Source organism: Scardinius erythrophthalmus (genome assembly GCF_964197995.2).
Source record: "Scardinius erythrophthalmus genome assembly, chromosome: 6".
Taxonomy (NCBI): domain Eukaryota; kingdom Metazoa; phylum Chordata; class Actinopteri; order Cypriniformes; family Leuciscidae; genus Scardinius; species Scardinius erythrophthalmus.
In genome coordinates, this window is record NC_138226.1 from 26,740,277 (window position 1) to 26,754,077 (window position 13,801).

Genomic DNA, 13,801 nt, shown 5'->3' on the forward strand with positions numbered 1-13,801 from the left:
ACTGTGATGGACTGGAGCTGGAGCTGGAGGGGTTTGAACCTGATGATCTTCAAGACCACCGGATAGAGCAGGGAATATCAAACAAAAGCATGTTTAAATGCAACCAAAAAATATTAAACACTGCATAGTCATATTATGGTGATTCTTCAGTTACTACATGAATTATAAAAAAAAAGTTCTGTTTAAATATTTAAGACATGTCCTGGAAAAAATAACAACTTTGGTCAAACTTTGGGATTTTGATATAGGTGTGAATTTGTAACATATGGTAATTAATGGCACTTCATCCAAGGGAACAGACAAATTCCCTTAATTAATTAATTTCCCGTGAATGACACGTTTCCATGAATGGATACTCATATCTAGCTGAAACTGATGTACACTTTATGATGTCCAGAGCACTAATAAACAGAGCATTTACACATTGTCAACTGGTCACTGGATTTACCCTCAGCGTGTCTCTCACTAATGGTTGCAGTGGTCTGATCCTCCACTTTCTGACCCTGACCTGAGCCACTGCTGAGAAGAGAGAGATGCTCTCCAGAACTCCAGTGAAGAGTGATCAGATCTACAGACCTACTCTTCTTCCTCTGACTCTCCTGACTATCACTTTCCTCACTGCTAACAGGCTGATGATATACATAGAGCACATAGAAGAGATTTGACCCTGATTTCTTTCCATATCACAATAAACAAACAACATTTAAAACAAATAGGTGTCAAAATCTTCAGAATATTAATATATATTCAAATTCATTTGTAGCTTATTAGGGCCAATACCTCAAACCAGTTCCGAAAAAGTGCTGGACTGTGGTGGACTGGAGCTGGAGGGGTTTGAACCTGCTGATCTGCAGGAGGAAGAACTTCAGAAATTATATTTTGATATTTATGGTGTGGACAAATATGGTAATTAATGACACTCCAGTGATATTCTCCAATGGTCATTTGTTTTACCCTCAGACTTACCCATCCTCCTCCTCTTCCTCATTGGCATCTCATTTCCAGCGCTCTGATGGGAGTCGTACAGCTGTCTCTTCAGGGCCTGACCTCTGCCAGAGTGTTTGGAGGAAGAGGACGGACGTCCATCATCTGGGCTGTGCTCCCTGTGAGCCGGATGTGGGCACAGAAACATGTGGGCCTGGCATCCTTCAAACTGCAATAAAAACAATACAAATGCAATACAAAATACAATACAATGCTCCTCAGAAATACCCCTCCCAAAAAAATTAATTAATTAATTAATTAAATTAAACTCCAAACTCCCTCTAAAATAAGAAAAGAACAATCAAATGAAAGAGTCCTCAGAAATAATATGAATTTTTAAAAAATACAACGATGTAAATGGGATATATTATCCGATCTCCTTGTAGAATGAAAGTCTCCTCTCTGAAATCCTCCGATCAGCTTCAAAATCTCAAGATCAGCGCAGAAAATATTCAGCAAAAGTCTCTGAATCCGACTCGTCTAGTCTCAAGGTCTCAACCCACAGACAGCGATCAAAGTGTTGATATTTGCAGTCAGAATTCATAACACGCGTCCCCGTCGCCATAATAACAAATAAAATTCGAATCATCACTCATATGCACGCACGCGCACCCGAAGTCGCGTGCGTGAGCAGAGCGCGTGAGCGCACATCGAATCTGCAAACAAACCGAATCTGTTCATGCAGATTATTAAATAACCATTTAACAAGTGATATTATGATGTATAATTACTGCTTAGCTACAAAATGGAAGTTTAAAATTCAACTGTTAACGCATGAAATAAGGTACCATGAATCAGTGAATTTGAGTTTGATGTGGCTATATTATCAGTAATAAAATAATCATTAAAAATGTAATCGTTAAAAAAAGTTTCAGACAAAAATGTCAATTCGATTCAGAGATAAATACTAATGTTGTCCATCAGAGGGAGCCACAGGATAGCAAATATTTTAGAGTTAATAATAATTAAGTTATAATGCTAACTTTGTTTTAAATGGTTGATATAAAAACTTTTAGATTGTTAGATTTATTCAGATATACAGAAAAAGAAATGTACATATAATGAATATGTAATATAGTGTCTAATGTAATTGTCTAATGAGTTTATTGAATGACTTTTATGAGGTAAATGTAACATTGCTCTCAAGCTTTCTTAGTTTTAGTGATTACATGAGACATGATTAGTTTATTCATGATAGTTTATTTAGAAATTAGTAAAAAGGAAAAAAGGTATTCAGTTAATAACCGATTGAACTGAGGAGCTACAATGAGGTCGACGGAGCTATTTGTTTAAATCTGATAATAATATTGACGTAATTTGAAATCTGAAACTTTATAATAAAGCACAAAAGCAAATTGCGATGTAGAAGGTGCACTAGGGGAGAGCAGGGCACAAAGTAACGCTTTTTGACTTTCTCAGTTTGTGTAAATCTACTTAGGGTTCAGAGTATTTATTGTTTCCCTCATTAATTTCCCACATGTCTAGTACAATTATTGTTTTTTTTAATACAATATATACTTTTTTCTTGATATACCCCAAAAGAATGGAAGTGAAATGTGACAACATGCCCCATAGATGGGGTACACTGTAACATGTGAGGGGTTCATAGTAACATGACCATATGACAGCTTAAAATGCTATCTGATCTAATCAATCTATTATATAAAAAAAGGTTTTTTTCTTCTTCTGCCATCTGCTGGTCAAATCGCTAATCGCACTGTTTATTGAATTATAGCACGTTTGTCGTTTACCTTTTACAACCGCTAGGAGCCAGTATAACTTATCCCATCTTTGGAGTTCAACCAAAGCATTAAAGTTGAACGAGGTTAGCAAGTGAGTGGTGACATTTGGAGTTAAGCTTTATCTGTAAGAAAACCAAAATCTATAAGCCTACAATATACAAATATTACATGGATAACACTCTACCTTGAAACCCAAAAAAGTCCAGAAAACAATGGCATACCTTTTTTTTTTTGGGGGGGGGGGGGGGGGGGGGGGGGGGTTGTAAGAACAATAAATTCCAGAGGGAGGCTGGAAGCAGAGCATGAAACAGTGAAATCTGATCAACTACTACTCACATATTAAGAGTAAAAGTCTTACTTATGAAGAAAAGTGATACCTATAGTTCACCCCAAAATGTAAACTCTGTCATAATTTACTCACCCTCAAGTTGTTCCAAACCTGAACACAAAAGAAGATATTTTTAAAGACTGTCGGTAACCAAACAGCTGCTGGCCCCACTGACTTCCATAGTAGGGGCCATCAACTGTTTGGTTACCAACATTCTTAAAAATATCATCTTTTGTGTTCAGCTGAAGAAATAAATTCATGCAGGTTTGGAACAACTTGAGGGTGAGTAAATTATGCCAGAATTAACATTTTTGGGTGAACTTCAACTACCACTTTAACATTGCTCTGGAGGCAAATACTTTCGTAAACAGTTACACAGTCACAGAGACAGAGAAGTATAAAATCCTCTTAATTCTTTAACAGTTTCTGAACAGCACATCTGCACCGCAGCAGATACTCAGGTTACCAGAAAAAGGATGTGACATGCGCTTTCATGCACGATTTTCAGGAAGCCACATAAAAGGAACATTTAAGGGATAGTTCTCAGCATCTATACAATTCAATCTGAGCAACTATTGTATTACTATTTTTCAATCTCCTGCAACAAACCTCATTCAGAGCACACACACACACAGGGTATCACATTACTCCAACTCTGAAATAAGAGGAGTCATTATTAATTCATGAATGTGGCTCCACCACATGAGTAACCTACAAATTCTTTCTTATATGCTTCTTTGTGTTGAGAATATGAACCAAGATTTTGCACTCGTAAAGGCAAATAGTTTGCTCAGCTGTGCTTTTGTCAAAATGTTCCCCAGAGGATCAAAGAAGGTTTTTGTAATATTGTTCACCAGCCTATTCAGTTTTATATCTTGCCCTAACAATAAACTAGTCCTCTGAGTGTAGGAGGCTCTAACCTCATTCTTTTTCTTTTTGTCTTCCTCCTTTTTCAGCCTGAAGATAGTATCGACATCACCGACTTCTCTTATTACAGAGAACAGTTACCGCATGATACTCCAGGTATAAATATGTTTGGTGTCAGACTTTGACACATTAAGAGCTTCGTTCCCGAACCCTGAGCATCGGCTGGAAGACAAAATACAATATGGTAACTCATAACTTTTTTTTGTATTAGACATGATTTTAATATAATATTTGGTCTTATGGTTAAATCAATATGAAAGTAAATATTTCTCATTCTGCAGCGTGAGTGCATTTCCGTTCATGTTGGCCAAGCTGGAACACAGATTGGAAATGCATGCTGGGAGCTTTACTGTCTGGAGCATGGTATCCAGCCGGATGGACAGCTGCCCGGTGATAAGACAATAGGAGGAGGAGACGATTCCTTCAACACTTTCTTCAGTGAGACGGCTTCTGGAAAACATGTTCCACGTGCAATCTTTGTTGATCTGGAACCCACTGTGATTGGTATGGTATTTAAAACAGCATGTGAATACCACAATGATGAAAAAAATCAGATTGAAACGTTCAGCTTTCTATGAATGTAGATGAAGTACGGACAGGCACCTACCGCCAGCTCTTTCACCCAGAACAACTCATCACTGGAAAAGAAGACGCTGCCAATAACTATGCCAGGGGACACTACACCATCGGCAAGGAGATCATTGACTCAGTTCTGGATCGTATTCGCAAATTGGTAATATTTTTTGGTCTGATTTAGTTTGTAAAATGACTGTAGAAGTATTTTTGGTAAGCTTGTTTTCTCCTCTCTTCCAAAAGACTGATCAGTGCACTGGCCTCCAAGGTTTCCTGGTGTTCCACAGCTTTGGTGGAGGTACTGGCTCTGGCTTCACCTCCCTGCTGATGGAGCGTCTCTCTGTCGACTACGGCAAGAAGTCCAAGCTGGAGTTTGCCATCTATCCTGCTCCTCAAGTGTCCACAGCGGTGGTGGAGCCCTACAACTCCATCCTGACCACCCACACCACCCTGGAGCACTCCGATTGTGCCTTCATGGTGGACAACGAGGCCATCTATGACATCTGTCGTAAAAACCTGGACATTGAGCGTCCGACTTACACCAACCTCAACAGGCTCATTGGGCAGATTGTGTCCTCCATCACGGCCTCGCTGAGATTTGACGGAGCTCTGAATGTGGATCTCACCGAATTCCAAACCAACTTGGTGCCCTACCCTCGTATCCATTTCCCTCTGGCTACGTACGCTCCAGTGATCTCTGCTGAAAAGGCGTATCATGAGCAGCTTTCTGTGGCTGACATAACCAATGCCTGCTTTGAGCCGACAAATCAGATGGTGAAATGTGATCCTCGACATGGTAAATACATGGCCTGCTGCCTTCTGTATCGTGGAGATGTGGTGCCAAAAGACGTCAATTCTGCCATCGCTGCTATTAAGACCAAACGCACCATCCAGTTTGTTGACTGGTGCCCCACTGGATTCAAAGTAGGAATCAACTATCAGCCTCCAACGGTGGTTCCTGGTGGAGATCTGGCTAAAGTACAGAGAGCCGTTTGCATGCTGAGTAACACTACAGCCATCGCTGAGGCCTGGGCTCGTCTAGACCACAAGTTTGACCTGATGTACGCCAAGAGAGCCTTTGTGCACTGGTATGTGGGTGAGGGAATGGAGGAAGGAGAGTTTTCAGAGGCCAGAGAAGACATGGCCGCTCTGGAGAAGGATTATGAAGAAGTCGGCACTGACAGCGTCGGAGATGACGAGGATGGTGTGGAATTTTAAATGCTGTTTTTTGCAATCTCAGGGTAATCAGATATTTTAATCTGCTAAAATAAGTTTTAGCAAGTTCTTTTTGGGAGGCTATACATTCTTTGGTATCACTTTATAATATCCACAATATCCACATAAAATAACAATGAACAATACTTTTACAGCATTTATTAATTTCTACTAATAGATTCAAAAATATATATTTTATCAATGAATTATGAACAAACATTTGAACAACTAATACATTAATAAATGCTGTAAAAAACGTTTGTTTATTGTTAGTTCATGATACCCAACACATTAACTAAATGTTCCCAGTTCTTTTTCTACATTTTATTTCTTATGCAAAAGTAAAACCTATTAAAAAAAGATTAATTGGAAAAAATACAATAGAATTAAGCTGTCAAATGTCTAGAAAAATGTTGTTATAAAAACCTGCACTCTTTTCATGATACTGTTGAAAATGTGTTTAAAATCTATGTATATTTGCACATGCAAAAGTGATAAAGGCCTATGGGACAAAACAGAAAATTTTCCAGCATGACACCCCTCCCCCCACCGGTGTCAATGCAGCACAAAAAATGACCACCTGCTGTAGCTGTTATTCATGATTCAGCTGTTTGTTCATGTCATTGGGCATCAGTATGAGAGGCTGGATATTGTCTGTGCTTTCACTCTAGCACAGAAATTAAAGTCTGTTGACAATTGAGCATGTGTGTTCATTTTCTTCCTGTATAGCAAGAACCATGTCTATAGAAAACCTTAGTCAATAGTGCTCTTTTTGCTTTGTAAACGCTGAGAAACACATCTGTTTTCAAATGTAGCGCTACATTTACAATACCTCGACACAAAAGTTGTCTTCCACACAAAAGACTTGTGAAGTAATTACATGACAATTTCACCCTATGCCTTTCTTTATGTAGGAATCTCAAAAAACTAGTCAAGATATCAGTTTTCCTGCAGTTGTTATGCAACTTTAACACATGAACATGAAGAACTTTGACTTATAGCCTGTAAAAATCCTCGCTGACATCTTATTGAATGGCCAAAAAGCTAGTAAAGGGGGCAGATGGTTTTCACAGACCCCAAACTCCCAAGAGGGAGCGAGAATATGCTTGTGTAAGAAGGACGGCCCATCCGAATGACTATCCTCACTCCAATGGGCGATCCCACTTCCTGTTAACCCCCTCCCTTCCTCCTCCCACTCTATAAAAACCCCACCTCTCCTTTCTTCTCCACATCTGCCTTCTCTATTCCGAATCCTCAAGTCGGCCTGAAGGGAAATCTGACAAGATGGTAAGTTCTTAGTGCTTGATCGATTCTTACTCCTAATCTTTTCATAAATCACTGACTTAAAATCCACATGTAAATGTTTTTATTTGATATTTTTTATGCACTTAAGGGATGCTAGGAGATTTCAGTAAACACTATGACACTTTGATAATTCTCTTAAAATAATGTGTTATTTTTTTGTGTCAAAGACAAAGTTAGCAGCACTGTAGTTAAACTATCGAAACACGTTTTAATGAAAGTGATTGAGAGTGACGTATTAAATCATGTAAGGTTTCAGGCAGAGAGCTGGCCTTTCATTACACAGAGGATGTGGCTACGGCCTTCAAATCCTGATCCCAGACTATGACACACGTCAGCAGGAAACTCGAATACTTTGCTTTTTCTGAATGTAACATTTATCTATTTTTGGTGGGTCTGCAGTCAAAATAGCTCACTGAACCTCTGTCAACCAAAGAGGACGAAAAGGGGAACTACACCATGAAAAATGCAGTTGTTACTCACAGAATGAATGCATTCATGTCTTTTTGACATACAAAGAGGCATTAGTAGATGAGATCATGAGTGACAAAATCTGGAGCATAGCAGAATAATAGATAGAACTGTTCTGGTGAAAAGGCCCGAGTGAGATTTCTCTGTGTGTGACACAAAGAAGGGTGTACAGCTGGGATGGGGGTGGGGGGGTGGGGTGGACAGAGGCCTCCAAGGAACTCGCTCAGTCTCTTCTTCAGTACTTTAAAGATCCTATGACCAAGCCTAGATGAGAGGCTAAACATGCATGTAAATATGATAGAAAAGAAACTGAGCTCTACATTGAACAATATAGGTCCAAAAGCGTAGGAAAATGCATGAATTTGTTACAGTATTGAGCTTTGGGTGAGCTCAGCCAGCATGTTAACAACTAAAAATAAAATCAACTATAAAAATTCCTCATTCAAAACAATAAAAGAACGCATTGTTCACTGGTTCTCAACCTTTTTGACTCCAAGGCGCCTCATTGTCCACAAAAAAACATGAAGGCTTGTTTACTTTACAATAAGGTTTCATTTGTTAATATTAGTTAATATATTAACTAACATGAACTAACAAAGAGCAATATATTTGTTACAGTATTTATTAATCTTTGTTAATGTTAGTTAATAGAAAATCCAGCTGTTCATTGTTTGTTCTTGTTAGTTCACAGTGCATTCATTAATTTACAAATACAACATCTGATTTCCATATGTAAATGTTGAAATTAACAAAACCTAAGATCAATAAATGCTGTAGACGTATTGTTCATTCTTAGTTCATGTTAACTAAAGTAGTTAAGTAATGTTAACTATGAAAACTTATTATCAAGTATTACCTTCAAAACTTCATAAGGGATAAATTCTATAAAGTATAAAAAGTAACAAAAATAATTATATTAAAAATAAATCATTATAATTTCAGAATTCCAGAGGATTTAGGAACAGAACGTTCTTCAGGGTTCACACTCTTTTTAACCAATGAATGTCCGTGACTATTCCAGTCGTTTATGATTTCTTCATGGATATTAATGTTTTAAAACTCTTTAAAAAGGTACAAAAGCTGTCACTGTGGCGGTACCTTTTCAAAAGGTACACCTTTGTACCTAAAGAGTGCATATAAGTCCCTCAAAGGTACATATTGGTACCAAACGTGTACATTTTTGTACATATTAGTACCTAAATGGTACATATTAGAACCCTTTTGAAGGGTACTGTCCCAGTGACAGCTTTTGTACCTTTTTTTCTGATATACAATAAAATATTTTATTGCCTAGTAAAATAACATTCAACTAGTTAAATGAATATTCATTATAAAAATGCCCATTGCATTTTAAGATTTTAGTAATTCAATATTTTTCCAGGTCTAGAAATCCTAAGGAATACTTAGATTTTTTACTTGTTTTAGCTTATTTAGCTTGTCAAAGCTTGTTTTGTCTAATGTTAAGTCACCTTGAGGACCCCTTGGAAATTTGCTGAGGACCTGGTCCCCTGATCTCGTTAAATATTTGGAGCTACCATGTTACAGTATCTTTAATTTCTTAGGCAGCCATAATATGTTAGAGTATTTAGCAAATATATGTTCAGCTGACACTAATATTCATATATACTTTACCCTTCTTCTCTCTCCAGCGCGAATGTATCTCTATGCATGTTGGCCAAGCTGGGGCCCAAATGGGAAATGCATGCTGGGAGCTTTACTGCCTGGAGCATGGTATCCAGCCGGATGGACAGATGCCCAGTGATAAGACAATAGGAGGAGGAGACGATTCCTTCAACACCTTCTTCAGTGAGACAGGAGCAGGGAAACATGTTCCACGTGCAATCTTTGTTGATCTGGAACCCACTGTGATTGGTAAGTTGAACCTGAGGAACAGAATATAATGAATCTAAATGATCATGAAAACATTTGACAAAATCTTGGAAAAGCAACATATCTTTCAAAAAAATGATTTCCTTATAAGAGGCAATCAAATCCAAACTATTGTTGGATTTCCCATGAATTATTGTTATTTATTTGCTATTGAGAATAAAAAAGAATAGGAATTTAAACTAGTTTTTTTCCTTTTCAGATGAGGTGCGCTCAGGCACATATCGCCAGCTGTTCCATCCAGAGCAACTAATTACAGGCAAGGAAGATGCTGCCAATAACTATGCCCGTGGTCATTACACTATTGGTAAAGAGATCATTGACCTAGTGCTGGACAGAACTCGCAAACTGGTATGGTTTATAAAAACTTGACTTAGAAGCATTAATGATTGTGAAATGTAATTTCTAATAAGCTGATTTACTACAAATCCAACAGGCTGATCAGTGCACTGGCCTTCAAGGATTTCTCATCTTCCACAGTTTTGGTGGAGGTACTGGCTCTGGCTTCACCTCCCTGCTGATGGAGCGTCTCTCTGTCGACTACGGCAAGAAGTCCAAGCTGGAGTTTGCCATCTATCCTGCTCCTCAAGTGTCCACAGCGGTGGTGGAGCCCTACAACTCCATCCTGACCACCCACACCACCCTGGAGCACTCCGATTGTGCCTTCATGGTGGACAACGAAGCCATCTATGACATCTGTCGTAAAAACCTGGACATTGAGCGTCCGACTTACACCAACCTCAACAGGCTCATTGGGCAGATTGTGTCCTCCATCACGGCCTCGCTGAGATTTGACGGAGCTCTGAATGTGGATCTCACCGAATTCCAAACCAACTTGGTGCCCTACCCTCGTATCCATTTCCCTCTGGCTACGTACGCTCCAGTGATCTCTGCTGAAAAGGCGTATCATGAGCAGCTTTCTGTGGCTGACATAACCAATGCCTGCTTTGAGCCGTCAAATCAGATGGTGAAATGTGATCCTCGACATGGTAAATACATGGCCTGCTGTCTTCTGTATCGTGGAGATGTGGTGCCAAAAGACGTCAATTCTGCCATCGCTGCTATTAAGACCAAACGCACCATCCAGTTTGTTGACTGGTGCCCCACTGGATTCAAAGTAGGAATCAACTATCAGCCTCCAACGGTGGTTCCTGGTGGAGATCTGGCTAAAGTACAGAGAGCCGTTTGCATGCTGAGTAACACTACAGCCATTGCTGAGGCCTGGGCTCGTCTAGACCACAAGTTTGACCTGATGTACGCCAAGAGAGCCTTTGTGCACTGGTATGTGGGTGAGGGAATGGAGGAAGGAGAGTTTTCAGAGGCCAGAGAAGACATGGCTGCTCTGGAGAAGGATTATGAAGAAGTCGGCACTGACAGTGTGGGAGATGAGGACGAAGAGGGAGAAGAATATTAAAGAGTCGGAATCAACCAAGTTCTAGGTGCCCTGCAAAATAAAATCTGATCATTAAGATTTTTGCAAAAATAATTACTTGAAATTCCATTTGCATTACAATTGGTTTTAGAGTAATAAAATTTGAACAATAAAACAAAAAATGTATTTTGTGTTTGTGTGTATTCTCACTCATCTCAAGACATAATACCTCTCATTTTTTTGGACTGGCATGACAGCAATAAAAAAAATTGGTAGGCATCAAGGAAGTCTATAATATCTGCAGAGGACCATCTGTTTGCATCCCCATTCATCTTAATGGCAGTTGCACAGTTGCACTAAATTCTTTTTCTCTTTTTTTGTTCCATGAAACTGATTACTCTGTGTTTGAAGTTTTCTTTATATTTGCCACATTCGGGGAAAAGTGCATTACACTACACATATATGAAGCATCAAAAATATTCTTACCACTTCCAAGGTATAAGTTGTGATTCATAAAAACAAACTTGACTGGAAAATTTGCGCACCTGCACGCAAACTTTGACCCATGCGTACGAACATTTTGGAGACGGAGCAGTTTGGCGACACCGATGGTGAGCTTGAGTTAAATGTTTTTTTGGTCACTTTTAGACAGACCATTTTAAGAAAATTACACATACAGAAAGACAATACAAATATAATTTCACTCACCAAGCCAATCACATGAAGCAAACATCCATCCATTCTTAAATGTCCGTGCCAGCGAGCTCGTTGGGCTGTTTAGTGAAACTGACGCATATTTATCTAACGGCAGATGAAGGAAAACCGTAAATCTTCATTATGAGTCATAATCATAAATACAGTGCATGTTCACAATAACAGTTTAAATACATAAAAGGATGATTTAAACTAATTAATAGAGATAAACACTTAAAATAGGCTACATGAAATCATTACTGAGAAGTTAAAAAAAATTATATTCAATAAATATAAGTATTTAGTGGATGCGATATTTTTTAACACTTTTCCTGTGGCATATTTAATGTTTTAACTACAGAGGTAGTTGCTTATCATGACAACAGCAGACTGTCTGAGAAAATATGTTCGTGCAAATAATGCACAACAAGTCTGTTTCCGTTAAAAATATAAATCAATTAAAAATACTATTTGGCCAGTGGAAAAGAAAACTATCTCAAATGTATTTTACACTATTTGATTTATTTATTCAAAAACAAGGCAAGGATAGGCTACTAAATGATTTTTATCAATGTAATGTGACGGCACATCTGTAGGCCTATCTCATATTTTCCTAATGTCTTACCGTTAGGTATCACGTGGATGAATATAGCCTACATATGCAAATGATATGAAGATGAGGATATACATAGTAAAACTAGACATTGTAAGCTCAATATATGGTTATTTCGGGGAGGAGATGCATGTGCGCACAATATTTCTGTCATGACTCCTGTCTTGTGCACTTTTGTTATTTCCTGTTCTGTGCCATGTTTTGTTGTCCTTTATTGCAGTTTTTCTCGTTTATTAGTTCTGATTAACCACACCCCCTTGTTAGCTTGTTTAGCTTGTTTGCCTGTGTATTTAAACCTCTGTGCTTCAGTTGTTGTTTGTTGGTTGTTGTAGCTTGTAGCTGTGTTTACATGTTCCTGTCCTGAGTTCCGTGTTCTGTTGTTTGCCCTGGATTACCTGTTTTTTTTTTTTCATTAAATTAGTGCTTGCATGTGGATTCTCTCTCTGGTTCGTCCTTGCCTCAACGTTACAGAATGACCGACCAAAGATGTATCCAGCAGCATTACACCTGATTCTGGTTCCCAGGATGGCCGCCGCCACATCACCTGAGAGATCGTCTACGGCAAAGATGGCTGCCGTCACACCTAAAAGATCGTTTATGGCAAAGATGGCTGCCGCCACGCCTGAGAGATCATCTCCAGCAAAGATGGCCGCTGCCACGCCTGAACCTGAGCCCTCAGCAGAGATGGCCACCTCCACGCTTCCTGAGTCTCTTTCTGTTCCTGAGACCTCGTTTGTTCCTGAGCCTGAGCCTGTTCCTGAACCTGAGCTTCTTCACGTCAGGTTAGCCGATCCAGAGACGTTTCACGTCACGTCGGCCGATCCAGAGACGTGTCACGTCGGCCGAGCCAGAGACTGTTCACGTCACGTCTGCCGAACCAGAGACTGTTCACGTCACGCCTGCCAAGCCAAGCCAGAGACTGTTCACGTCACGTCTGCCGAGCCAGAGACTGTTCACGTCACGCCTGCCAAGCCAAGCCAGAGACTGTTCATGTCACGTCTGCCAAGCCAGAGACTGTTCACGTCACGCCTGCCGATCCAGAGTGTCCAGACAAGATGGCCGCCGCCGAGCCAGTGTCTCTGGACAAGATGGCCGCCGCCGAGCCAGTGTCTCCGGACAAGATGGCCGCCGCCGAGCCAGTGTCTCTGGACAAGATGGCCGTGTGAGGCTTGTGTGCATCAGTGATGCTGAGAGCTACGCCACTGGTACTTCACAGCTACTGCTAGGGTCACCCATAGAGGACAGGTCTCAACTGAGATGCCAGACGAAGACAAACCACCTGATTCTGGACAGCAGAAGATTGACCTGATGTTTCTGGCAGAAGTGCCCTTCAAGGGTGCAAAAACATCGTTTGGATTGGAATTCATCCATACTGTAAACTACTGTAAATCTACTTTACAGGTGATGAATTCTTCCTTTAGAGACTGTTATTAATTTTAGACTGGTTGAATAAAAAAAACTTTGTTAAAGAGTTATAAGCCATGAACCAAGCCATCCAGCTTTACAACATCACAAATTTTGATTTGAAGCAAAAAAGTTTTATGAAAAAAAAGTATTATGAGTGAAGAGAAATCAACTTGGTTACTTTAAACAAGCCCAAAACGCTAATAATAAGTGGACATGGGCATGGCAACACTGCAAGAGCTGCTCTGTGAAGCAGCCTTTAAGCAACCCTTAAACAAAATATGACGCCT

The 13,801-nt window shown here is 39.5% G+C and overlaps 2 protein-coding genes across 2 annotated transcripts; both read left to right on the forward strand.

The window, feature by feature from the left end:
* Positions 1–1,371: 1,371 nt before the first annotated feature.
* LOC308691825 (tubulin alpha chain-like) lies at positions 1,372–5,793 on the forward strand (the record flags this gene model as incomplete). The annotated part of the gene is made up of 5 exons (XM_081367388.1): positions 1,372–1,475; positions 4,011–4,077; positions 4,263–4,485; positions 4,566–4,714; positions 4,798–5,793. The coding sequence occupies 5 exons, from the start codon at positions 1,372–1,374 to the stop codon at positions 5,770–5,772; spliced, it is 1,518 nt and encodes a 505-aa protein (XP_081223514.1). The 3' UTR covers positions 5,773–5,793.
* Positions 5,794–6,988: 1,195 nt separating this feature from the next.
* On the forward strand, positions 6,989–12,534 carry LOC308691940 (tubulin alpha chain-like). Its single transcript, XM_081367544.1, has 4 exons — positions 6,989–7,056; positions 9,192–9,414; positions 9,632–9,780; positions 9,866–12,534. The coding sequence occupies exons 1-4, from the start codon at positions 7,054–7,056 to the stop codon at positions 10,841–10,843; spliced, it is 1,353 nt and encodes a 450-aa protein (XP_081223670.1). The 5' UTR covers positions 6,989–7,053; the 3' UTR covers positions 10,844–12,534.
* The last annotated feature ends 1,267 nt before the right edge of the window (positions 12,535–13,801 follow it).

Excerpts from the sequence above, each read along its gene's own strand:
- LOC308691940 (XM_081367544.1), top strand. Across the intron at positions 9,415-9,631 it reads TCTGGAACCCACTGTGATTG|ATGAGGTGCGCTCAGGCACA; the intron begins GTAAGTTGAACC and ends TTTCCTTTTCAG. Across the intron at positions 9,781-9,865 it reads TGGACAGAACTCGCAAACTG|GCTGATCAGTGCACTGGCCT; the intron begins GTATGGTTTATA and ends CAAATCCAACAG.